Source organism: Heptranchias perlo, chromosome 6 (assembly GCF_035084215.1).
Source record: "Heptranchias perlo isolate sHepPer1 chromosome 6, sHepPer1.hap1, whole genome shotgun sequence".
NCBI lineage: Eukaryota > Metazoa > Chordata > Chondrichthyes > Hexanchiformes > Hexanchidae > Heptranchias > Heptranchias perlo.
In genome coordinates, this window is record NC_090330.1 from 42,241,363 (window position 1) to 42,269,018 (window position 27,656).

Genomic DNA, 27,656 nt, shown 5'->3' on the forward strand with positions numbered 1-27,656 from the left:
GTTAAGAGTACTTGCGCTGTTAATTATGAGCTCTAACTTCCTGCGGCGAGTTTAATGGGCAATTAATGTGGAAATCCAACAAATTCTTAAAAAGAACGAGGAGCTACTATTTGTGTGAGGCAAACGGCGGAGTGACATAAGTCGTCCGGCAAATTCTGGAGATTCGCAACTCATGGTGTAACTCTGCTTCCCCTGAACTTGCTTGGCCAATTTGCGCATTAATAATGGCATGTGTCGTGAACTCACCGCTATTTTCCAGGAAGATTTGGCCCATTGTTTCCATATATACATATTGGGGTTGATTTTTGCATTGTGGTCACAAAAGCTTGAAAACCATAATGCACTGATTTTTTTATTTAACATAAATCCTGAATGTAAATTATATGCAATTGGCCTGGCTAATATTGGCTAATAACCGGTTATTTCTTTTGCATCATTACAGTTTGAAATTTAAGTAATGTCGCTTAATGTGATATTAGAGTTGAGGCATCAACGGTGTTGGAGATTATATCTGTATCATTACTGTTGAAGGTTGTATGATAACAGTATTTTCTGTAAATTTGTCTATGCTAAAACGTTTTTACTTGTTCCAATCTGTAACTAGACTTGCTATGTTGTTGTATCTTTAGCTATTTTGAAAATTGAAACAAAGTAATCACTGAAATTCTAATATAAATGGAAATCTTAAAATGTATAACTTAATTAAAGATTTCTGTATTCAGAGAGTCTAGTTAATTCACTAGCAATCACTTGCATTTACCATAATTTCCATTTCAAAAATATTAAACGTTCACCGACTAAATCGAGATTCCCTCTTTGAAAGGCTAACCTGTTAACCCATTTTGAAATAATAAACTCTATTTTTGGTTCTAATTAATTAGGGCTATGTAACTTTTTTCTTGATAGCTTGATGTACTCTTCAGTCTTGTGTTTTATGCATAAATATAAAAGCCACCAATGATTTGTTCTTGTTGAAATTAATTACAGCAATAACTGCAGCAAAAAAATCATCAAAATACACTTGAATGTTGAAATGTTTGAATTTTAAATGATTACTTTGCTATTCTGCTCACACTCCACTTTATCAATCATGATATTTATTATAGAATGTTATTTTTTCTGCCTAACATTATTTTGGCACTTGTATCAATTGGCATGTAATAATGGTTACATTCTCTCAATTGTTCTTTAGTCAAGCTGATTTAGAATTTCCATCAAAGTTACAGTAATAGACCAATGGATTGCAATCTGTGGATTATAACCTCTGGGGTGGTCAGATGCACTGTTGGAGGGATGGGGTAGGGTCACCAGTCACCACTGGAGAGCCAGTTTAAATTGATGTCACATATCAAAACAAGGATCCTGAACATGTGAAAATAATTGAAGTCAGTAAATAAACACTTGCATCACAAACTATAATCTTGGTCAGGATATCATTAGAACTAAGTAAGGATCCAACACTACTTCCTTCTTTGCATTGCACCCACCTACATTGACTGATGGTGCAGCATTGATACAAGTGGAGAACAGGAAACTCAAATATTTTGAAACCTGCCCCATCAGTCACAATAGGCAGAGGCAATGGAAATCATCTGAGCAGTCTACAATACCACATCCATGATTTCAGAAATCCATGTATGGGTAAAGCTCCAGGCTGTACCAAACAGGCATGGAGCAGATAGGATCATCCTCCTAGCTAGAACATTTATAGGCCCCGGTGCTGTTGTCACATGGCAGGCAGGCTGTTCTCCTAATACATCTCAGGGTAGGAGACCAGTTCCTCGGAGGTTACCCACTCTAGACTAGCTCTGCCTGGTCAATGGGTCCTGCTTAATGAGCTTCTTATGAATGGCTCATCCTTTCACCAACTTGCTCCTTTGAGAAACAGTGCTGGAGAAAGGCTAGAAATGCTGATCCTGTTGACAAAGATTTAACTATTCTTAGTGGTGGATAGGAGAAACAGGATGTGGTCTCCCAGACACTGGTAATTTATCGATTTTTACACATATGAATTGTCGTGTTGTGAGTGGCTTATATATAATTAGTAGCAAATAAGCATAAAAGCTAAATTTTGTTTTGCCTTACTATTTCAAACTTTTATTTTGTATGTTCTCATTTGTCTTGTAAACTGGAAACAAATGGAAAATTCACCTGATGATTGGGTCTCACACTCTGGGAATGTGCAGCATTTCTGCCAATTACAAATAACTTTTGATCTGAATAACAATTATTGAAGCTGCAGACCAGAATTTAATTGAACCCTTTAAGCATTGGTATCCTTCTGGTGAATCTGCACTGCACCCCCTCAAAGGCCAATATATCCTTCATGAGGTACGGTGCCCAAACTAAACGCAGTACTCCAGATGGGGTCTGACCAAGGTTCTATATAACTTTTATAATCCAGCCCCCTTGAGATAAAGGCCAACATTCCATTAACCTTTTTGATTTCTTTTTATACCTATCTACTAGCTTTAAGTGATTTGTTTACTTGGACTCTCAAATCTCTCTGCTCCTCTACACCTCCTAGTTTCTCACCATTTAAAAATTACTCCAATTTATCTTCCTTAGGTCCAAAGTGGATAATCTCACACTTGCCCACATTGAACTCCATCTGCCATAGTTTTGCCCACTCACTTGAATGGTCTAAGTCCTTTGCAACTTCCTCCTTTGCTCTGTTCTACTTACTGTCCCTCCTAATTTAGTGTCATCCTTCATCCAAGTCATTAATAAATATGGTGAAAAGTTGAGGCCCCAGAACACCATTTGTCACATCCTGCCAATATGTGAACATATCCTTTATTCCCATTCTTTCTCTTCTACCTCCCAACAAATTTCCAACCCAATTCAAAAGGCTGTCTCCAATTCCGTGCACTCTCATTTTTGCATTGACTAGAATTAATCATAAATGAGAGGTTATTGCCATGAAGAAAGGCTCATAAAAAATGTTTTTATTCCTTATTGGAATAGAAAACATTAAGAAAGGTGCTGATGGAGATTTTCTAAATTCTGAGGTTTTGAGAGAATAGATAATGAAAGATTGGTTACATTGGTTGATGAAAAAGTACTGGAAAAATTAATGGGACTAAAAGCTGACAAATCCCCTGGACCTGATGGCCTACATCCTAGGGTTTTAAAAGAGTTGATGGCAGGCATAATGGATGCATTGATTTTGATCTTCCAGAATTCCCTAGCTTCTAGAATGGTCCCCGTGGTTTGGAAGGTAGCAAGTGTAACCCCGTTATTCAAGAAAGGAGGGAGAGAGAAAACAGGGAACTATAGGCCAGTTAGCTTGACATAAGTAGTAGGGAAAATGCTAGAATCTATTATTAAGGACATGGTAACAGGGCACTTAGAAAATTATAATGTGATTAGGCAGAGTCAGCATGGTTTTATGAAAGGGAAATTGTGTTTGACAAATCTGTTAGAATTTTTTGAGGGTGTAACTAGCAGGTTAGATAAGGGGGAACCAGTGGATGTCATATATTTGAATTTTCAAAAGGCATTCGATAAAGTGCCACACAAGAGGACAGAAAACAGAGTAGGAATAAACGGGTCATTTTCAAGGCTATTTCCCCATGGCTGGGAGAGTCTAGAACTAGGGATCGTGGTCTCAAGATAAGAGGTCGGCCATTTAGGACTGAGTTGAGGAAAAATTTCTTCACTCAAATTCTTTGGAATTCTCAACCCTGGAGAGCTGTGGATGCTCAATCGTTGAGTATATTCATAACTGAGATCGATAGATTTTTGGACACTAAGGGAATCAAGGGATATGAGGATTGGGCAGGAAAATGGAGTTGAGGTAGAAGATCAGCCGTGATCTTTCTGAATGGTGGAGTAGGCTCAAGGGGCCGTGTGGCCTACCCTTGCTCCTATTTTTTAGGTTCTTATGAATTGGGATCAAAAGGGCATAAACTCAGGATTATCTAAAAGAATGAAGAGGGAAGTCAGATGAATTTTTGTCAGAGTTGTTAGAACAGAGAATGCTTTACCATGCATGGCTATTGAGGTAGAGACTATCACATAATTTAAAAAGGAATCGGATAATTATTTGAGAAGGAAGAATATAATAGGATACAGCGAAAGGGTAGAGAAAGTGGATAGTTCCAGTCGAAGAGCTAGCACATTTGCGTTCTACCTAATGGTACCCTCCTGTGCTGTAATTTCCATGGTTCTGATATAGATTCAGATATTTAGTACATAAGATATCATAGCAGAGAAAGTTGAATATTTAAATACATCCAAAAGTATTCTGTTAGCTTTGAGACCAATTGTAAAAATTTGTAAGACATATAAGCTTGTGGGAGCCTCTAAATTGGTATGTGCAGGGGACACTAGTCCGTTGATGGAAAATATTGAAATCTGTTTACTCCTATTTCCCTGCCTTTCAGCCAACCATGTTGACTGTTTTTGGTCCAAATTTTATCTGTTCAAATGCTTATTGTAAGTTATATAGAAATGTTTTCAGGCAGGAAAAGAGCTTTTATCCATCTAGCATGACCTTCCAAACCTCTCATCAGTTTCCTTACCTGATTCTGCAACTAATAGCCATAAACCACCTTTACTAACAGAAATTCCTCCAGTCCTTTTTCAAACCCTTTCATTTTTTTTGTTCTATTACCCACTGGTAATCCTTTCCACAATTCCGTCACCCTTTTAATAAGAAGAATTTGCCTAAAGTTCCTATTTCCTTTTGACACTTTAAACTTTAAACTGTGTCCCCTAGTCCTCAACTCCTGTACTAGACACAAACTTTCCTCGATCTGATTTCTCTAATCTGTAAAAATCTTAAAGACCTCTTATCAAGTCCCCCTCATCCTCCTCTTCTCCAGAGAGAAGAGTGAACAATCTTTCCTCATAACTCAGCTATAATGTAAAGTACTAGGATAATATTATTGTTCCAAGATTGGTTTTGCATGGCAGTGCAGTAACACATTTTCTGAATTCTTGTTGGCTAGTAAATACCTTCAGAATACTGTACTTCACAATTTAAGGGTGTGTTAGGTTATATATTTTTTTTAAATGGTTGATATACAAATTTACTTAAAAGATTTTTTTTTCTCTGTCTTCACAGGTTTATGGTTCAGGATCTCAGACTAGATCTTTCCAATACGTAAGGTAAGATATGTGTGACTCCCAGGATGTGTTCTATACCGACACGCACACCGATCTCTTTTTTGTTTTCACAAACAGATTATTTTGTTATTCTCTATATCAGCCTAGTTAATAAATGAAACCTATTTTATCAAATGTTTGTGCATATATATAAAAAAACTAAGCGATCTCCCATGGAGTTGCACTCAGGGAGTCAAGACCAAGTGCAGTATTTGGGTCAAGAATGGTTAAAGGAACAGGGGGATAATTAGACCCAGGTGGGGGAAAGGAAGAGGAGGAAGAGGGGAGAGATAGGAAGGAAAGTCTGGAAAATTCTCAGCAGGCTTTGGTTCCAAAATATTGTCACACCGTGGGGAATTGGTCCTCTAAGTGGAGAGATTTGGGGAAGCACCTCTTCCATATTCTTAGCCATTCATTAGTTCTCAATGAGAGGAGGGGAAGTGAGAACAAATGCACCTCCCAGGCCTCAACTTTGCTCTGAAGGAAGCTTCACTGAGTCCTGATTCCAAAGTTAGCTGGAGGAGGGGGTACTCATTCTGTTGGAGCACTAGCAATTTCCAATTCAGTGCAGAGAAGTCATCCACCTATTATCACAGGCTTTCTGTTGAAGCAATGGGGGAGCAAGTGACATTAGCAATCTGGCACAATACAGGTTGCCAGATAACTGTTGTCAGCAGCAGTAAGGGAGAATTGTTAGCTGGGTATTTTTTCCTTAGTAGAGAGGGGGATTGTGGGCTTGGTTGCTACTTTATCACTGCACTTTTGATTTTGCTGCTTTCTTAAAGGCCATTAAGGTTATTCAGAATTTCGTTTGGAGCTGTTACTTTACATTGCGTGATCTCCCATTGCTTTCAACATTATGTTTACAGCACCACCTACTGGTGCAGTACCACTAGAATCTGGAGACCCACTCACCATTTTTAACATATAGTAGATGCATTATAGTCTTAAGTATAGGTACCGTTCTTGTAAAAATCTTAAAGACCTCTTATCAAGTCCCCCTCATCCCCCTCATCCTCCTCTTCTCCAGAGAGAAGAGTGAACAATCTTTCCTCATAACTCAGCTATAATGTAAAGTACTAGGATAATATTATTGTTCCAAGATTGGTTTTGTATGGCCTGGGAGGTGCATTTGTTCTCACTTCCCCTCCTCTCATTGAGAACTAATGAATGGCTAAGAATATAGAAGAGGTGCTTCCCCAAATCTCTCCACTTAGAGGACCAATTCCCCCCGGTGTGACAATATTTTGGAATCAAAGCCTGCTGAGAATTTTCCAGACTTTCCTTCCCATCTCTCCCCTCTTCCTCCTCTTCCTTTCCCCCACCTGGGTCTAATTATCCCCCTGTTCCTTTAACCATTCTTGACCCAAATACTGCACTTGGTCTTGACTCCCTGAGTGCAACTCCATGGGAGGTCGCTTAGTTTTTGACTGCATGTTGTTGCATTTTTGTCACACTCTTTGCCGACTTTTTCTCATTATAAATTCCTACAGCCACATTTATAATGGGTTTTGCCAATGTAAATTTATTATTGTGATTGTGCATTCTAACCACAGGGTTCCCACAAAATACTCAATGTTTTCTGAACAATCTTTTCATTTTTTTCATTTTTTTCATTTTTTTTCTCAGTACTTAAATTTCTAATGTCCAAAATAAGAATATAAGCGATGTAGAAAATTCAAACGATTACATACTTTACAATATCATGAAATGTAACCATTGTATTCTTTTGTGGTCTTTAATGCCTGTACTAAACTTTTTACTTGCAGACCTCATCCTCTCCAAAAAGCCTGGGCTTGGATTAATTTTTTTTTGCCCAGAGCTGTGACTCTGTGAGCTGAATTTATATTGTGCATTCTGAGTATGTACTGTGTATGTAATTTCCCAGGATGTATCCATACCGTTCAGACAGCTGATGGAATTTATTTTTTAGCATTTAGTACTTTCTGCTCCGTAGCTTTTCTTCAAATAACTTAAACAAGAGGACAGATTTAATGAGATAAAATTTATATTGAGTGTTTCAAAAAAAAGAGTCTGCGTGGGAGAGAAAAAATGATCATGTTCTGATATTGTTGCAGATATGGTCTGGGGACAAGAGCTGTAGAGTGGGTAAGAGAGATGGAGAGGCATAGGGAAGAAGGAGATTAGGGGATGGAGCTGGGCTAGAGAGTATCTCAGCATTAGGGAGGGTTGGAAAATTATCTCGGAAGGGGGAGTTTGGAAAAGTACCTCGTAGGATGGGAAAAATGCCTCAGTGGCGAGGTTTGGAAAAGTCCCTCAGTGGGTTGGTTGGGAAAGTACTTCGGTGGGGTTGGGGGAATTTACTTACCCCAGTTGGGGAGAGTTGAAATAAGTCCCTCAGCAGGAGGGTGGGTATTATAAGAGCCCTCCTCACTAACATCTGGGGACTTGTGCCAAAATTGGGAGAGCTGTCCCACAGACTAGTCAAGCAACAGCCTGACATAGCCACATTCACAGAATCATACCTTTCAGTCAATGTCCCAGACTCTTCCATCACCATCCCTGGGTATGTCCTGTCCCACCGGCAGGACAGACCCACCAGAGGTGGCGGTACAGTGATATACAGTCAGGAGGGAGTGGCCCTGGGAGTCCTCAACATTGACTCTGGATCCCATGAAATCTCATGGCATCAGGTCAAACATGGGCAAGGAACCCTCCTGCTGATTACCATCTACCACCCTCCCTCAGCTGATGAATCAGTCCTCCTCCATGTTGAACATCACTTGGAGGAAGCACTGAGGGTAGCAAGGGCACAGAATGTACTCTGGGTGGGGGACTTCAATGTCCATCACCAAGAGTGGCTCGGTAGCACCACTACTGACCGAGCTGGCGGAGTCCTAAAGGACATAGCTGCTAGACCGGGCCTGCGGCAAGTGGTGAGCGAACCAACATGAGGGAAAAACTTACTTGACCTCGTCCTCACCAATCTACCTGTCGCAAATGCATCTGTCCATGACAGTATTGGTAGGAGTGAACACCGCACAGTCCTCGTGGAGGCAAAGCCCTGTCTTCGCACTGAGGACACCATCCAACATGTGTGGCACTACCACCGTGCTAAATGGGATAGATTCAGAACAGATCTAGCAGCTCAAAACTGGGCATCCATGAGGCGCTGTGGGCCATCAGCAGCAGCAGCAGAACTGTATTCCAGCGCAATCTGTAACCTCATGGCCCGGCATATTCCTTATTCTACCATTACCCACAAACCAGGGGATCAACCCTGGTTCAATGAGGAGTGTAGAAGAGCATGCCAGGAGCAGCACCAGGCATACCTAAAAAATGAGGTGCCAACCTGGTGAAGCGACAACTCAGGACTACATGCATGCGAAACAGCCGAAGTAACATGCTATAGACAGAGCTAAGCAATTCCACAACCAACGGATCAGATCAAAGCTCTGCAGGCCTGCCACATCCAGTCGTGAATGGTGGTGGACAATTAAACAACTAACGGGAGGAGGAGGCTCTGTAAACATCCCCACCCGCAACGATGGCGGAGTCCAGCACGTGAGTGCAAAGGACAAGGCTGAAGCGTTTGCAACCATCTTCAGCCAGAAGTGCCGAGTGGATGATCCATCTCGGCCGCCTCCCAATATCCCCACCATCACAGAAGCCAGTCTTCAGACAATTCGATTCACTCCACGTGATATCAAGAAACAGCTGAGTGCACTGAATACAGCAAAGGCTATGGTCCCCGACAACATCCCGGCTGTAGTGCTGAAGACTTGTGCTCCAGAACTAGCTGCGCCTCCAGCCAAGCTGTTCCAGTACAGCTACAACACTGGCATCTACCCGACAATGTGGAAAATTGCCCAGGTATGTCCTGTCCACAAAAAGCAGGACAAATCCAATCCGGCCACTTACCGCCCCATCAGTCTACTCTCAATCATCAGCAAAGTGATGGAAGGTGTCGTCGACAGTGCTATCAAGCGGCACTTACTCACCAATAACCTGCTCACCGATGCTCAGTTTGGGTTCAGCCAGGACTACTCGGCTCCCGACCTCATTACAGCCTTGGTCCAAACATGGACAAAAGAGCTGAATTCCAGAGGTGAGGTGAGAGTGACTGCCCTTGACATCAAGGCAGCATTTGACCAAGTGTGGCACCAAGGAGCCCGAGTAAAACTGAAATCAATGGGAATCAGGGGGAAAACTCTCCAGTGGCTGGAGTCATAACTAGCACAAAGGAAGATGGTAGTGGTTGTTGGAGGCCAATCATCTCAGCCCAGGACATTGCTGCAGGAGTTCCTAGGCCCAACCATCTTCAGCTGCTTCATCAATGACCTTCCTTCCATCATAAGGTCAGAAATGGGGATGTTCGCTGATGATTGCACAGTGTTCAGTTCCATTCGCAAGCCCTCAAATATTGAAGCAGTCCGAGCCCGCATGCAGCAAGACCTGGACAACATCCAGGCTTGGGCTTATAAGTGGCAAGTAACATTCGCGCCAGACAAGTGCCTGGCAATGACCATCTCCAACAAGAGAGTGTCTAACCACCTCCCCTTGACATTCAATGGCATTACCATCACTGAATCCCCCACCATCAACATCCTGGGGGTCACCATTGACCAGAATCTTAATTGGACCAGCCATATAAATACTGTGGCTACAAGAGCAGGTCAGAGGCTGGGTATTCTGCAGCGAGTGACTCACCTCCTGACTCCCCAAAGCCTTTCCACCATCTACAAGGCACAAGTCAGGAGTGTGATGGAGTACTCTCCACTTGCCTGGATGAGTGCAGCTCCAACAACACTCCAGAAGCTCAACACCATCCAGGACAAAGCAGCCCGCTTGATTGGCACCCCATCCACCACCCTAAACATTCACTCCCTTCACCACTGGCGTACAGTGGCTGCAGTGTGTACCATCCACAGAATGCAGCAACTCGCCAAGGCTTCTTCGACAGCACCTCCCAAATCCGCAACCTCTACCACCTATAAGGACAAGAGCAGCAGGTACATGGGAACAACACCATCTGCACGCTCCCCTCCAAGTCACACACCATCCCGACTTGGAAATATATCGCCGTTCCTTCATCGTCGCTGAGTCAAAATCCTGGAACTCCCTTCCGAACAGTACTGTGGGAGAACCTTCACCAGACAGACTGCAGCGGTTCAAGAAGGCGGCTCACCACCACCTTCTCAAGGGCAATTAGGGATGGGCAATAAATGCCGGCCTCGCCAGCGACGCCCACATCCCATGAACGAATAAAAAAAAAGTTCCTCGTGGGATGGATGGATAAGGAACCCCTCATTTTTCTAACATTTAAGAGATTCCAATATTATAAAAAACTGCACAGCTGCTGATTTCATTACTTTTAATAAGCCCCAATTTTTAATAAAAATAAATGGCCCATGACTTTCCAAAGTGTATTTTAAGTTTGAAGAGGCCCCAATTTTTTTTTAAAAGAGAGATGCCGACCAGTACAGGCAAGAATTCCTAATTTCTGAACAGGCACCAATTTCTGCAGGTTTATTCCTGAGATTAAGCATCATGGTATGCTGACGTTTGCAAAGCTTAACATTGAAACCCCCTATCACAGTGCCACCCACAGGTTTGACAGGTACTGTAGGGAAATGTTAAAACTTTTTTAATAGGATTATTTATCAGATCAAATTACCACAGGAGTTTTCAATGCATTTTGAAATAGAATATTGTGACCCATCTATATAGTAATATAAAATAGATACATATTTAGCAGGTCTCTCCTGGCATTGCTCACGGTGAGCCAGAGGATAGATAAACTGTTTTATAATGATAGAAGCGCTATTGACAGTATGATTGGGAAGTGTTACAGGAAGTAAGAGTGGCAATTAACAGGAAGTATGTTGCTAAAGGCAAGGTTATATAATACAAATTGATCAGTAAAAGGGACTAAGTGAATAAGTGTGGGAATATTTTTGCAATATTGAAAATTTCACCTGGATTTACCTTTTTAATAAAACCTGGAAATTATTGTGAAATGTTAAAACTCTGACAGCAATGGTTCAAATATATTAGGAAAGTATTTTATTCCTGTATTTTTGACGTATTCAACTACCTTTGTCACAGAGGGTTATATGCCTGCTAAACACAACAGGTCAGAAGATGTTTACATAGAATTGCGAATTTATGGAAAGTGTTGAATTTCTTAGGCAACCTCTTGTCGAGTATGATTTTAAATTTACATAGTTTAATTTTGAGTAATGCTTTATGTTCAATTTAAATACATTTTTGTCCTGAAAGATAACACTATAGATTTTCAATAATAAATAAAAACAGAAAATGCTGGAAGTGCTCAGCAGGTCAGGCAGCATCTGTGGAGAGAGAAACAGAGTTAATGTTTCAGGTCGATGACCTTTCATCAGAACTCAGAGGAGAAGGTGTATATTTTCAGATTGCCAATGCAGTCCACGTATGAAAATGCAAGGCATGTTCATTTTAATATTTTAATTTTCTTTGTAGCGACCTTGTGAATGGATTGGTGGTTTTGATGAACAGTAATGTCAGCAGTCCTGTGAATGTGGTATGTAAACTTTCTATGTTCTAGCAATTCCTGTTCTAACTGTTCATTTTCAGGAGTATACTCAAGAAGTAGTTAAAACAACAAACCCAGTTGTGTCAAATTTTGAAATTGTAGCAAGTGTGGAACTAAATTTTTTATCTAAATCACCAGTTGTGTCTAAAGTTTTTAAAAATATACCCATTCTGTTTAATACAAACTGTATTTAATTTTCACAGGGAAACCCAGAAGAACACACTATTCTAGAATTTGCCAAATTAATTCGGGGCCTTGTTGGTAAGATTTTCTTTTACTTATTTTGGTAAACTGGAAGAGGAGGGGATGTCAGTACTGAGTACTTTTATAGGAACAGGAGTAGGCCATTTGGCTCATCGAACCTTCTTTTGAGTAATGATGTAACATTTTCTGCCTTCCAATCCCTTAATACTATGCTCAAATATATTGAGCTTTGGAAAATTGCAACTAATACATCCCCAATTTTCTCTTCTATTTCTTTTGAGTGGAAAGCTTCTGGGCTTGGAAATTTGCGTGGCTTCAATCCATTAGTTAATCCATTGCAATTTTTCTTTGTACTAATGCCTGTAAGTTCCCACCCTTCACTAATTGCTCATGGTTCTCTGATATTGTATCATCCTTTTCTGCTATGAAAACAGAAGTGAAATGTTCACTTAACAGTTCTGCTATTTCCTTATCTTCTACTATTGTTATATCTAAATCTTTTAGTTTTCCCACCTTACCTTTGCACCTTTTTCTTGTACTTATAAAAGTATTTACATTTTATGCTTATATACTTTTCTACTTTGAGCTCCCAGTGTCAGCATCAGACACTTCCTGCTTAGGTAGCTGACCACATATAAAAAGTTAATGCTTTAGAAATGCATGGGATAATCAAATACAGCCAGCACAAACTAATTGAAGTGACTAATTGTATAGATGAAGGGAATGCAGTGGATGCAGTGTATATGCATTTTTAAAATGTGTTTGATAAGTTTGTCTGAGCCAAATTACAAAAATTTTGTGTATAACAGGAAATTTAGCCGAAAACAATGTGTTAGGATTTTTGGATGTTTCTTAGATTGGAGAAGGGTCATAACTGGTGTACCTCAGGGGTCGGTGCTGGGTCCATTTCTGTTCTTGGTATGTATTGATGATTTTGGATTTGGCATAGGGAACACAATATTGAAATTTGCTGATGACACAAATTTAGGTGGTTTGAAACAGTGGACTATAGAAGACTTCAGGAGGACAGACAGGTTAGCGGAATGGGAAGACAGGTAGTAGATAACGTGTACGAGAGGTAATACATTTTGGAACAAAGGACCAGGAATGTGAGTATACCCTCATTGGAAAGATGTTGAAGGGTGTGGATGAACAGAGAGACCTAGGGGTTCAAATACATATTCCCTTTAAAGTTTGAGTGCAATTAGCTAAAGCCATATAAAGCCAAAAGTATTTTTCGTTTTAATAAGCAGAGGCATAGAGTACAAGAGAATAGATTCCAATAAATTTGTACAAAACAGTGGTTAGGCCATAGTTAATACTGTGTGCAGTTTTGGACACCCCATTATAGAAAGGGCATTAAAGCCATAGAGGGCAAACAGTGTAAATTCATTGGAATTATGTCAGGGATGTGAAACTACAGTCATGAGGATAGATGGGACTATTTTCATCAGAAGTGACTATTGTCTATTAGGTTAGATTGGATTTAAACCCAGGTCCAGAGGTGACGAGATTTGTACCATCTAATCCACTGGTAAATAATATTAAATATTTTATGCCTTTACATATTCCCATCAAACACCCATTAATTCACCTACTATCAATACCAGTGCAAAATGTAGTGGGGATTGTCAGAAGTCATCAAAACCACAATTGGAGTCCCACCACTGGTGCTATTTAAACTAATCTCAAAACAGAAATCCCCTACTGCTGATACAAATGAAACACAATGTAGCTCTACTCTGGAAGCCCTGGTCAGTTCCTTTTTCCCCATTGGTCAAACACAGCCACACACTTCTCTTATGGCAGAACCATAGATCCACATTTTTGGAAGTCTATGACACAACTGGTTCCTAGAATTATTAAGACTATGGAGTACAGATGATAGAGGAAGACTGCATATTTGTGGTTGTCCAAAAGGGTCTGCACACACCACCTGCACTTAGCCATGGCATATTTCACACCCAGTGCAGTTGACTGTCAGTAATCCTCTTAATCCTTCTATTATGTTCTTTCATTATCAGTTTCACCCCACTTAGGCCTTTCACACATTGCTTTGAAGAGTAGGGTAGAAATTATGCACAAAAGGATGAACTGGCTGGACTTCTCATCAACATCAGTCAAACCTCTGCATATGAACCAACATCCACTGGTTATCTCGCTGTACTGGTTGCCTCTAGGTAGAAATTGCATAGTTGCATGAATGAGACTGGCAGTGGGAGTGTAAATGTACTGGGAAAAGTGCAATGCGCTCCAATCTTCATGAGGTCTTATAAGAGGTACAGTTGACCCATGGGTTGTATTAGAAGCTACGTTATAACCTAATTATTATAAAATAAAGGAATGTCATGCAATTTTACTTGCAAGGAACAGAGTCCAACTTTTAACTACATCAGGATTTTGATTGACTCTTCTTGGGTATTGCTTAGCACTTCTACTACATAAAAACAGCAACAACTTGCATTTATATAACGGAGGTGAAATCGGGCCGTTTAGTGCCCATTTTTAAGCGCTATGCAGCCAATTAAGCCTCGAAAATGGGGTCCAAGATGCATGTGCACACTTCCGACAGGAATTGCACATGACGCCATCTTGGTAAAGGCATTTGCACACGTGACCTGACAAACGCCAGCAGCATGCAGAGTAGGGAGATTATGATGCGAATCAGTGTGCAACACTGATTTAAAGGGACCGCTGCTATTTTGGAATTCCACATTTCTCACACAGCTGAACACTACTTAAAGGGCATGAAGGACCCCCCTCCCCCCACCAGCGCTATTTAAAGGGATCATCCAGTTAGTTGCTGGTACATTTGTACGTGTTTTTGGAGGTTTCCTACACTTGGATAAAGTTTCAGTAATCTACAGAGAGTGGGCTGGCTGACTGACGGGCAACAGCAAGGGCACTGGCGGAGTGGCAGAGGTGGGACAGGATGCTGTCATCCTGAGAGAGGACAGCAGGTGCGTGTACCATGGAGCCACTGCCACTTGCTGCCTCCTGTTATGCACCACCTTCTCCTGCAAGAATGAGGGAAGTGTGTCGGTGAGTGTCCTGCAAGATGTTTAGCTGTCATGGTTGAATAGCTACCAGTATGTGTGAACTGTGAGTTGTGGGTCTGCGGCTTGTAACATTGCTAAGTGTGTGAGGGTGAAATAAAGCGTATGATTTGAACGGTTGAGTACTGACTGAAAGAGATTGTTGGTAGGTGGGTGATGGGGGTGTAGTGAATTGAGCAGTGGATGGCGCTAGTGGAGCAACTGGTACGATATGCCACTTGGAGCTTGAACTCACTCACCTTGACAACTCACTTTAAATCATTGAACTTCTTCCTGTACTGCATACTGCATTCATGTTCTTGGAGCTATGCACCTGGCATTTATCTCCTTCCCAACTTCCTCCCACTGCCTCTTCAGCATATTTCTGGAGGGCTTCCTGCCTCCCTGCAGATACAGGATGCCCCTCCTCCTCTCCACCTTTTGCACCAAGGCCTCCAGTGCATCATCAGAGAACCTTGGTGCATGCTGTCTCCCAGGGGCAGCCATTCTTCAAAGTATCACAGCACAAATTCAGTTTTGAAACAACTCTCACCACTTCTTGCAGCTATAGTGCACCTCCCCTTTAAGAAGTGCGAGCCACTCGCGATATCACGGCTCCCTGCTGATGCGTGCAGCCAATCAACATGCAGGTAACATGAAGGACAAGAGCAGCAGGTACATAGGAACAACACCACCTGCACGTTCCCCTCCAAGTCACACACCATTCCGACTTGGAAATATATCACCGTTCCTTCATCGTCGCTGGGTCAAAATCCTGGAACTCCCTTCCTAACAGCACTGTGGGAGAACCGTCACCACACGGACTGCAGCGGTTCAAGAAGGCGGCTCACCACCACCTTCTCAAGGACAATTAGGGATGGGCAATAAATGCCGGCCTCGCCAGCGACGCCCACATCCCATGAACGCTGCAATAATTGAAAACAGCAGGCAGCACGAATGTAACGTCTGCCTGCATCGCTATGAATGGGCTAATCGCGTATCGTGATCCCAAGCCCATTTTCAGGGGTTAGCCAATTAAAGCCCCAACATCTTTAACATAAAAAAGTCTCAAGGTGCTTAACAGAGGCATAATCAGACAAAAATAGATGCCGTGCCAAAGAAAGAGATATTAGGAGGGGTAACCAAAAGCTTGGTCAAAAAGATGGGTTTTAACGAGGGTGTTAAAGGAAGAGAAAGAAGTGGAGACGTGGAGTGTTTGAGACAGAATTCCAGAGCATGGGGCCAAGGCGGCTGAAGGCGCAGCTGCCAGTGGTGGGGTGTAAGGAGGGGGAGATGCTCTAAAGTGATAGATCTCTTCACCAGAATTTTTTGTGTGGGGTTTTCTCTTTTCAACAAAAATACGTTTTTCTACAGTTTATATACATAGGCATATTTTTGAGGAATCATTGTGAACTTTGATTTTATGCTGCTTGTGGGAGATTATGTTGGTACTTTAGGTTTATTGACATGGCTGTGTGCATAATGGGAGCATGTTCAGTGAACACTATGCCAGACATTTGGAGAGGGGAGTTTAGGTATTGGCTAATGCAGCTATTTGGAACATTTGAGCATAAAGGAGCCGTTTCCATAACTGAAACATTTTTTCTTCCTTATATCTTTACTAAAATGATGAGCCAATTGTTTATTTAAATGGTCTTCTCTATTAATCCAAAATCTGTAATATTCTTTGGTGTTCTATTTTTGTTTTTGTTTTAAACAATATTTGCTCCTTCTGTCCAACAGGGAGCAAAAGTGAAATCCTGTCTCTTCCAGAAGCACAAGATGATCCCCAACGAAGAAATCCGGATATCAGGAAAGCTAAGCTACTGCTGGGATGGGAGCCTGTGGTAAGGATATACTGAATCCTCAACATTTACAATGTGGTGAAAATCCAAATCACTTGGTATCAAGCTACTATCAAGACAAATGTTTTCTTTTTTATCAAATGTTTTGATTTTATTGGCTGGGTAAAATGTTAGCACTCTAAATTATGTTTCACCAGATTAGAATTGTTAGACTGGATTAGACACACCACCTCCAGCCTTCTCCCAGAAATTCATTAAATGATAGTCGATAGTGAATTGAAGTTCCACAAATAATTGAGTGTGTGTTTGTGCTATAGTCGATCCGCTATGGTGTTCACACTGAGAGTCCAAGACCAAGTATAGTACTCAGGCTGAGCAGAACTAGAGGGCAGGGTGATAATTGGACCAAGATGGGGAGGGGTGGAAGAGAGAAGGGTAAGAGGGGGAAGTGAAGGAAGGCAAGGGAGAGAGAGGAGGGATGGGGTGTTATCAGGTTGAAAATCATGTAATAAGTTACTAAGAAATAAAAATAAATACTTAAAAAAAAGTATTTGTACCATATAACCTCAGTATAAAATAGCATCTACTGTGTGAGATACCAAGGTGAGTGAATCTGAGACATTGGCCTCCATTTTAGCACCCGCTATCAGGTGCGTTCCTGGCGGGGGGGCTCCGAAAATCGGGGAATCCCGGAGCGGGTCGGGAGCCCGGCTCCAACCCGCCCACTTCCGGGTTCCCCACAGACGCGCCGACGTGCACGCGCAGCCCACGCATGTGGGACTCCCGCAGGCAATTAAAGCCAGCAGGGTGCCACTTGAGACTATTGACCTAGGTATTTCAGGTCATTAACAGACCTGATTAAGGGAATATGTCAGGAGGGGTGGGATTTTAGAAACAACTGGGACTGTTTCCTATACTGGGGGAAACACTCCCAGTTGAAATGGACGTGTTGCAGCTATCAGCCTGTGGCAGCTGCAGAGGTCCATTTGACAGGTGGGTGAGGGAGACCCTCACTCATTGCAGGAGGCCACTCTGTCACTTGGGACAAAGTTTGGCCTTCACCACCCTCCTCCTGACAATCAAATTCACCAACTTGCACACTTACCCCGGGGTCCAGAGACATGTACCTACTTTGCGGACCCCCTCAGATATACATCTTCCGGATGGGGGCCGCCATAGCTGCAATCATGACCTCCACGGCGAACAGCATCACCAGCCTTGCCGGCCAAGCCGTCCACCTCTGACACGTGGAGCTCCACAACACAGTGCTGTGACACATCCACCTGCACAGCAGGAGGGAGGGCGGGCAACCGCATAGAGAGATGCGTCGCAGGGGGCACTACCCTCGCCACAGGGTCCACAGACCGAGGCTCAGCTTCCTGGACACCTCTGAGCAGCAGTGCACACAGAGGCTCAGAGTCACTCGACATGTAGTCGTGGACATCTGCAGCCTCCTTCATGCCGAGCTGCTCCCGGCTGGCCCAAGCACCATCTTCTTACCTGTCGCTGTCAACGTCACCACTGCCCTCAACAACTTCTCCTCCGCATCCTTCCATGGTGCCACCGTGGACATCGTCGATGTCTCTCAGTCGTCTGCACAAAAGAGCCCTGCAAATACACCTACACCCACTTTGCAGTGACACAGTGGGTGGCATCAGGTGTGGGTCTTCATTGTGATCCTCAGGGAAGGGCATTATTGCACAAACCAGACAAGATTCGCAAAGAGGTGGCAGTAGTGGTGCCAATATAATATGTGATGTGAGTTGGTCAGAAATTAAATATAAGTAAAAACCATGACAAACCCTCAAACACCTTTGTGCATCCCCTTCATGCTCACGACACGTTTGCCTTACGCTTCCTACTGCACATATGTGATGCATGCCCTGTGGCTGCAGCACAGGTAGTGACAGGTTGAGTGAGGCTGACCGTGAAAGAGATGCATGAGAGGGTGAGTATGAGATAGAGCCATGAGATTGTATGAGGATTAAGTTGAGTGGTAGTGGCGGGATGAGTACTGGTGAGGTGTGTAAGTGCAGGTAAGATGAGGATGAGCTTTGAGTGGGTGTGAGGGGTGATGTGACAGAGTAGTGTTGGCAGTGCAGAAGGAGATGTGGGGTGGGGGCGGTGATGTGGCAGATGGAGTGTAGGGGAATGAGTAAGTGTACTCACTTTGGCTGACCGACTTAGGGCATTGCAGCACCTCCTGCACTGTATGCAGGTGGGCAATATGTTGGTGGTGCAGGTGACCTCCTCTGCCACCCGGAAGACCAGGTAAGTGGATCCAATTAGTCTGCGATCGCGCGTAGGGCAGACTGATTTCACCGGGCGCGTTAGCCACGCGCCCAATAGCCCCCCCGCCGCGAACCCGCAGCCCTGGTAACATCGAGCCCATTCTTTGCATTGAAAACACCTCTGTCACAGTGCCACCCACAGGTGTAACTGGCACTATAATAGGTTTATAAATTATTTACAGTACAGACCTGGAGAATGTAGCACTGTAGATACAAACATATCGGTGTTAAGTTACAATTTACTGGTCATGAAAGTGGCATTAAGTGAATGTAAAATTATATATAGACCACTTTTTAGGACTAGCACCTAAGTTCTTGCTTAAAAGTACTGTCAAACAACTCATTTAAGACCAAAAACCACTGCTCATAGACCTCATCACATTGAAATGCTTGTATATAGTGGGAGTTTGTTAAAATAGAAAGCTAAATCTGGTCTTATGGTTGAAAGTTGAGGAAAACTTGGGACATTGAGTAGAATTATCCTGATTGAATTTCCAACACCAATAAAGATAGGAATACGGAGCTGTCCATAAAGTGTGTTACAGAAAATCTTGATCTCTCTTTCAAATCCCCCCCATTGCCAGTAGTGCATTTTTAGAAGACCCTCCGGCCACCCTTCCCCCAGAAAACATAAGCATGGAAGCCATCGTCTGTGTGCTGGAGAAGAAATCCAGAATGCAGTTTTGCTGTACTTGCATCTTTTAATTAAGATAAGTGCCATTCTGATTGATGAAAATGTTACTTTCCTTAATGATATAACAGGCAACAGGTTTGTGTTTCAGATAATATATGTTTAAAAAGTATTTCTGGGGTTTTATTATCAGGGATAAACATGGAAGAAATATTTCACTGACTAAAATTTTTCACATTTCTTCCACTTTCTCTAAACAGGTTCCCCTGGAAGAAGGCCTAAACAAAACAATTGACTACTTCCGTAAAGAACTGGAATATCAGGCAAATAATCAATACATCCCAAAACCAAAACCTGCTAAAACAAAGAAAGGCAGACTGAGACACACCTAATGCACTACAGCAAAACAAGCCTTCCACGTCACAGGGAATAGAATGAAAACTTAGTTTTTCAAGAACCTCTGAAAAAATATTAAGATTGAACTGGAATTTGTTCTTTGAGCTTGCTTCTACAGATGGATGTGCCTAAAAAAAACTTCAGATCTTGCCTTGCACTTTTTAATCTGTCTTATTTAAAGTAGCATAGCAATGTTGAGTGGCTGTTTTTTTGTACTTTTTGCTTTAGTTTATTATATTTGTCATGAGACTGTTACTCATTGCTGTGAAGGATTTCCTCATGAACCATTTCATATGAACAGAACTGTTGAAAATGGAGTTATTTATAACAAAGGGTACTACTTTAATTTTATCACTATCATATGCATTCGTTTTCAACCAGACTAACTAACAGTATTGTCAGGTGAGTAACACAGTGACATCTGGTGGTTGATCTGCCATGTAAGTGGCTCCTCAGCTGCAAAATTTTGCTCATTCATTTTTGAGAGTTGTAAAATTGTTGTTTTGAAATGAGGGAATGTATTTCTTTTTGTAAGAATCTATTTGTTATATAAGAGTTTTTTAAAAATGGTAATCATTGCCTAAATCACTGCTACATTGTGTATGTGCTTGGAGGGGGAAGTATATAACTGGATATATGTGTTTTAATTTTACTGATTTAATAAAGTTTTGGTGGGGATATCATTAAAACTATTTTTACATCATTGAGGATTACAGAAAAGAATTGTCTTTGAGGTACTCAGTAATTCAAATGTCTTGTATGGTAACATATGTATATAGCTCCCTAAAACAATTATTAAAATCAGACATGTGTCCTTTTTACTTACTCTGTTCAATTAAATAGTTTCCCTGTTTAAATGAAAATTAAAAACCCAATGATGAATGCTTTCATGCTTCTCATTCCTTCAACAAGTGGAAATTGTTGTAATTCCACAGAGAAAAAAAATCACCTAGAAACACTAAGAAATTTACAGCAATTCATTCCACGATGGCTCAGTGGTCAATTGCATCTTGTGGTGTGCTGCTGAGCTGCACAGACCAGAGAGACTCCAGCTTCATTCCCTGGTCTGCACTGAGTTAGATCACCTCAGTAGCTGGATAGGGCAGTTCTATGAGCTGGGGAAGAAAATGAATCGGCTGGGCTTCCCACTCCTGGTCACTATCCAGTGGCCCCAATGGAAGTGCATCCGTATGAATGTCTGATATGGACAAGGTCTAGCTCTGTTGTGAAGCCTTCCCAAAGTCAAATAGCCTGCTGGAGTTCACTGTTCATGCTCACATAACGATTACAATTACCACTTGGGAAAGATACCAGAGTGGCACAGAGGTTGCTCAAGCATGAGTTGCTGACCTCCAGGACAAATGTAAGGCCTCATACTGAGCTACACACTTGAAACTTTTTCTCTTGTCTGTAACCTGAACTGTTGTCTATGTGCTCTTGTCTGTGACAACTTCTCTAAAAGCTTTATTGAAAATTTTTGTAGTTTTGCTGTCCTTAATTAGTTATTAGTGTTCTTTTCCTTAGCCAGTACTACACTGCATCTCAGCATCTGCCCATTTGACCACTTTTGCTCAGTTTTATTTCTGGTTGTCTCCTCATCTACCTCTGGTCAGTATCATCTCCTGGTTTTAAAATTAGCATTAAATACATGACTCTTTCCAGTGATGGTGTAAAAGGATGTTGTGGTTATCAGTCTTCTGATGTTGTATAACTTCCAAAAGTGTGAAACCTCCTGTAGACTTAGCAGATGAACTGAATGTCACTCTTGCTCACTTGCCTGGAAATATAATTACAGTGTTGGGTCATTCAACAAATTGCCTTTAAACTTTCAGGAGCATTCCAGAAAATATACTCTGACCAAGGAGTGTTTAGTACTGACTCAACCTCCTCCTCATCAAATAATGGAGTTGTCATTGGCACTGTCAAATGCAGGTGCCTCAAACATGCATACTTTTGTTGAAGATGAACACTGATACACAACAGACATTGCTGCTAACCCTTTCCCTCGACTATTTTCTTGCAAAAAAAAAGTGCTGTGACAACTGAGAGAAGCTGTGCTGAATACCACCCTTTCTATCCCTTCCTGATTTTACGAACAATTCCTTGAATACTATGGGGCATATTTTCCTGCATTCACCATTAACAAGAAATGTTGGCATCCCTGCTTTACATTCACACCAGTTTTTAAATTAGCAAATGGAGGAAAATACACCTGTACCCTTTTATCTTAATCTCTCACATGGCTTTAGTCTCTGCTGGCACTGGCTAGAGATCTTGTTTGACATGATTGTCCCATCAGTAATAATTAATCTGAGTGAAGCCAGCGTGAGTTAGGATACAGGCAGCTATAATCAAATCCTTGTTGGTATCAGTATATTCTGGGTATTATATACCATTTTTATGATGGAACTGAGGAGGAAGGAGTATTCCCTCCAGAGCCTTTGGAGACACAGGAAACTGGACTCCAGCATGATTTTTTTTTCTCTCTAACTTTCTCCTCTCCACTCCCGATCTCCTTACTTGATTAATGGTTACACAGGCAGCTTTCTGCATCCAGTATTTTGTCCAAGTGCCTGCTTTTAACGGTGAATGTTGGCAGGCTATCCAGCTGTGGAGGGCATCACTGCTGCACCTGATCCTTTCCGCACCTGGCATCCGACCCATTCACTTCCAGCAGCTGTTGCTGTTTAACAATCAGGAGCAAGGACCTTGGCTGAATTTTCATTCCCCAGCCCACAGGGCACTGTAACCAAACACAGCACCCCTACCACCACCCTGGTTGAGATCTTACCACAGACCAAGGATTGAAATTGGGATCATCTACTCTGTATGGCTTAGAGATGGTGACTATCTCTGAGCCATTAGGGAAGGCCTCTTCAGCAATATCTACTTCCCCATATACACTGCATTTCTTTTGATGAATCTAATGCCAACATTAGTTATCAACTAGGACTCCAGGTCCCAGAACATACTGATACTAACAAGGATTCAAATATAGCTGCCTGTATCCTAACTCGCACCAACTCCCATTCACCCATCACCCCTGAGCTCACTGACCTATATTGGCTCCCGGTCTGGCAATACCTCGATTTTTAAAATTCTCATCCTTGTTTTCAAATCCCTCCATGACCTTGCCCCTCCTTATCTCTCTGACTGCCTCCAGCCCTACAACCCACCGAAATCTCTGTGCTGCTCCAATTCTAGCCTCTTGCGCCTCACATATTTTAATCACTCCACTGTTGGCATAGCTCAGCTGCCCAGGCCCTAAGCTCTGGAATTCCCTCCCCAAACCTCTCCGCCTTTCTACCTCCTTGTTTAAAATGCTTCTTAAAACCTACCTCTTTAACCAAGTTTTTGGTCATCTGTCCTAATATCTCCTTATGTGGCTTGGTGTCAAATTTTGTTTGATAATCGCTCCTGTGAAGTGCCTTAGAACATTTTACTATGTTAAAGGCGCTATATAAATGCAAGTTGTTATTGTTATAGATCTAGTATTTATATTGACAGGCCAGATACTCCTTGGGTTTTAACTCTTCCCCTCTGTGAATTGAAGAACATGTACTACAGAATGCTCATTTGATTCAAAATCTGATTAGCAGGGCTACTGATTTATGATGATTGGATACTACAGATTCAGCTTTTATTAAATGGGATTCTGAGATTTTTACTGATGTTTTGGAAATCACATTCTGCAAATCTCACCATTTTCCTGTGAAAACTAAACCAATGACCTCAAAGATTGTTAGGTGCCATAGAATTTAATGGCATCTGAGGAGCCTATGCTTATGCAGGTGGTTGAAAACTTTGAAGTTGTATTTTGTGTGAAAAGTTGTAGGAAGCAGTTTATACAAGAAAATATCGAAAAATTACTACCTGAAGTAGAAATTTCAACGTATAAGCCACTCTGAATATACGGTTGGCAGCATGGCACTTAAGGGCCCAATTCAGCAGAATTGCATTTGATTTATGTCATATTTGTAAAATTAATGGACCTACTTTCAGGCTAAGGGACTCTTCACTTCAGAATCTCCACAGTCCAGGTAGGCAATGAACAGGTGATCAAGAAGAAATGGTCTAGTCTCCCCTTCATCCCATGTTCTGCACTTCAATAGTGACTTAGTCACTGCCACAGTAAAAATTAATGGAAAAACCAGGCTTTGTGCGAATGGGATGCATCAGATTTCTTGGTACGATACTGTTTATTTTTTCAGGACAGTCAGCCTGTGTGGACCACAGAGCTGGTGCCCAATGAGGTGCAGAAATTGCAGTGTGTCAGAGGTATGGAAGGGGCACCATCAGGTCAGGAGAACACTGAAACTGAACACTGAAATTAAGCGTGCAGAAGTGTTTGATTTTTAGAAGAAAAGTTCACAAAGACAATCTGCGCTCAAATTATCCTGATAGTTTGCTCAGGAGAATGATTTGTTTACCTATTTTTTTTTCGTTCATGGGATGCGGGCGTCACTGGCAAGGCCAGCATTTATTGCCCATCCCTAATTGCCCTTGAGAAGGTGGTGGTGAGCTGCCGCCTTGAACCGCTGCAGTCCGTGCGGTGAAGGTTCTCCCACACTGCTCTTAGGAAGGGAGTTCCAGGATTTTGACCCAGCGACGATGAAGGAACGGCGGTATGTTTCCAAGTCAGGATGATGTGTGACTTGGAGGGGAACGTGCAGGTGGTGCTGTTCCCATGTGCCTGCTGCCCTTGTCCTTCTAGGTGATAGAGGTCACAGGTTTGGGAGGTGCTGTCGAAGAAGCCTTGGTGAGTTGCTACAGTGCATCCTGTGGATGGTACGCACTGCAGCCACAGTGTGCTGGTGGTGAAGGGAGTGAATGTTTCGGGTGGTGGATGGGGTACCAATCAATTGTGCTACTTTGTCCTGGATGGTGTCGAGCTTCTTGAATGTTGTTGGAGCTACACTCATTCAGGCAAGTGGAGAGTATTCCAGAAATAAAAATCGTTGGACTATAACTTGGTGTTGTAAAATTGTTTACAATTGTCAACCCCAGTCCATCACCGGCATCTCCACATCATCACTCCTGACTTGTGCCTTGTAGATGGTAGAAAGGCTTTGGGGAGTCAGGAGGTGAGTCACTTGCCGCAGAATACCCAGCCTCTGACCTGCTCTTGTAGCCACAGTATTTATATGGCTGGTCCAGTTAAGTTTCTGGTCATTCGTGACCCCCAGGATGTTGATGGTGGGGGATTCGGTGATGGTAATGCCATTGAATGTCAAGAGGAGGTGGTTGGACTCTCTTGTTGGAGATGGTCATTGCCTGTCACTTGTCTGGCGCGAATGTTACTTGCCACTTATCAGCCCAAGCCTGGATGTTGTCCAGGTCTTGCTGCATGCGGGCACGGACTGCTTCATTATCTGAGGGGTTGCGAATGGAACTGAACACTGTGCAATCATCAGCGAACATCCCCATTTCTGACCTTATGATGGAGGGAAGGTCATTGATGAAGCAGCTGAAGATGGTTGGGCCTAGGACACTGCCCTGAGGAATTCCTGCAGCAATCTCCTGGGGCTGAGATGATTGGCCTCCAACAACCACTACCATCTTCCTTTGTGCTAGGTATGACTCCAGCCACTGGAGAGTTTTCCCCCTGATTCCCATTGACTTCAATTTTACTAGGGCTCCTTGGTGCCACATTCGGTCAAATGCTGTTTTAGTTTGGATTCCAGGAGACGGACCTGCATGAAAGTCGGCTTTTAAAAAAATTTATCTCTTATCCTGGAGGCCATCATGTTTACCCAAGGTAATAAGAGCCAAGACAATGGGCAACATGGACATGTTGGGCCGAAGGGCCTGTTTCCATGTTGTTACTTCTATGATTCTATGATAATGGTTCAACAGGTCTTCAACCTTTGCGGAGGTAAGGCTTTGCTAAAATCCAGATCAGCCACTGCTTTTATAGGAATCTATTTTTGGAGTGTGGTTTCATTCCACTGCTCTTTCCCCATAGCCCTGTAATTTTTTTCCATTCAAGTATTTGTCCAATTCCCTTTTGAAAATTATTATTGAATCTGCTTCCACCCCTTTCAGGCAGCGCATTCCAGATCGTTACAACTCGTTGCATAAAAAAACTGTTTCCTCATGTCGCCTCTGGCTCTTTTGCTGATCACCTTAAATCTGTGTCTTCTGGTTACTGATCCTTCTGCTACTGGAAACAGTTTCTCCTTATTTACTCTGTCAAAACCGTTCATGATTTTAAACACCTCTATCAAATCTCCCTTTAACCTTCTCTATTCTAAGAAGAACAATCTCAGCTTCTCCAGTCTATCCACGTAACTGAAGTCCCTCATCCCTGGCACCATTCTAGTAAATCTCTTCTGCACCCTGTCTAAGGCCTTCCCAAAGTGTGGTGCCCAGAATTGAACACAATACTCCAGCTGTGGCCTAAGCAGTATTTTATGAAGGTTTAGCATAACTTTCTTGTTTTGTACTTTGTGCCTCTATTAATAAAGCCCAGGATCCCATATGCTTTTTTAACAGCCTTCTCAACTTGTCCTGCCACCTTCAAAGATTTGTGTATGTGCACCCTCAGGTCTCTCTGTTCCTGCACCCTGTTTAAAATTGTACTATTTAGTTTATATTGCCTCTCCTCATTCTTCCTACCAAAATGTGTCACTTCACACTTGTGTTAAATTTCATCTGCCACGTCTCATCCCATTTCACCAGTCTGTCTATGTCTCCCTGAAGTCTGTTACTATCCTTCACATTGTTTACTACATTTCCAAGTTTCATGTCATCTGCAGACTTTGGAATTATACCTTCTATACCCAAGTCCAGGTCATTAATATATCAAAATAGCAGTGGTCCTAATACTGACCCCTGGGGAACATCACTGTATACTTTCCTCCAGTCTGAAAAATATGCGTTCATCACTACTCTCTGCTTCTTGTCCCCTAGCCAATTTTGTATCCAGGCTGCCACTGTCCCTATAATCCCATGGGCTTTAATTTTGCTAACAAGTCTATTATGTGATACTTTATCAAATGCCTTTTGCAAATCCATGTACACATCAACAGCACTACCTTCATCAACCCTCTCCGTTACTTCATCAAAAAACCCAAATCAAGTTAGTCAAACACGATTTTCCTTTAATAAGTTCGTGTTGTCTTTCATTTATTAGCCCATACTTTTCCAAGTGCCAATTAATTTTGTCCCAGATTATTGTTTCTAAAAGTTTGCCCACCGCTGACTATAGGCTGACTAGCCTGTAATTGCCGGGTTTATCTCTCTCGCCTTTTTTTAACAGGAGTGTAACATTTGCAATCCTCCAGTCCTCCGGCATCATCCTCATATCTAAGGAGGATTGGAAGATTGTGGCCAGAGCCTCTGCAATTTCCACCCTTACTTCCCTCAGTAACCTAGGATGCATCCCATCTGGACCGGGTGACTTTTCTGCTTTGAGAGCTGCCATCCTTTTAAGTACCTCCCTCTTTATCTATTTTTATCCTATCCAATATCGCTGCTACCTCCTCCTTTACTGCTGCAATGGCAGCATCCTCTTCTTTAGTGAAGACGGATGCAAAGTATTCATTTAGTGCCTCAGCCATGCCTTCTGCATTCACTGTGTCAGCTGTGGCTCAGTTGGTAGCACTCGCCTGAGTCAGAAGGTCGTGGTTCAAATCCCATTCCAGA

General features: G+C 42.2%; 1 protein-coding gene across 2 annotated transcripts in view; it reads left to right on the forward strand.

Moving 5' to 3' along the window:
• uxs1 (UDP-glucuronate decarboxylase 1) overlaps positions 1 to 20,893 on the forward strand; it is a 108,791-nt gene extending 87,898 nt beyond the window's left edge. For both annotated transcript variants that reach the window (XM_067986186.1, XM_067986187.1), the window contains 5 exons: positions 5,072 to 5,115; positions 11,575 to 11,635; positions 11,851 to 11,908; positions 16,630 to 16,733; positions 19,874 to 20,893. In XM_067986186.1, the coding sequence (XP_067842287.1) occupies positions 5,072 to 5,115; positions 11,575 to 11,635; positions 11,851 to 11,908; positions 16,630 to 16,733; positions 19,874 to 20,005 (399 nt within the window). In that variant the 3' untranslated portion in view covers positions 20,006 to 20,893. The remainder of the gene's footprint in view (positions 1 to 5,071; positions 5,116 to 11,574; positions 11,636 to 11,850; positions 11,909 to 16,629; positions 16,734 to 19,873) is intronic.
• Positions 20,894 to 27,656: the final 6,763 nt, after the last annotated feature.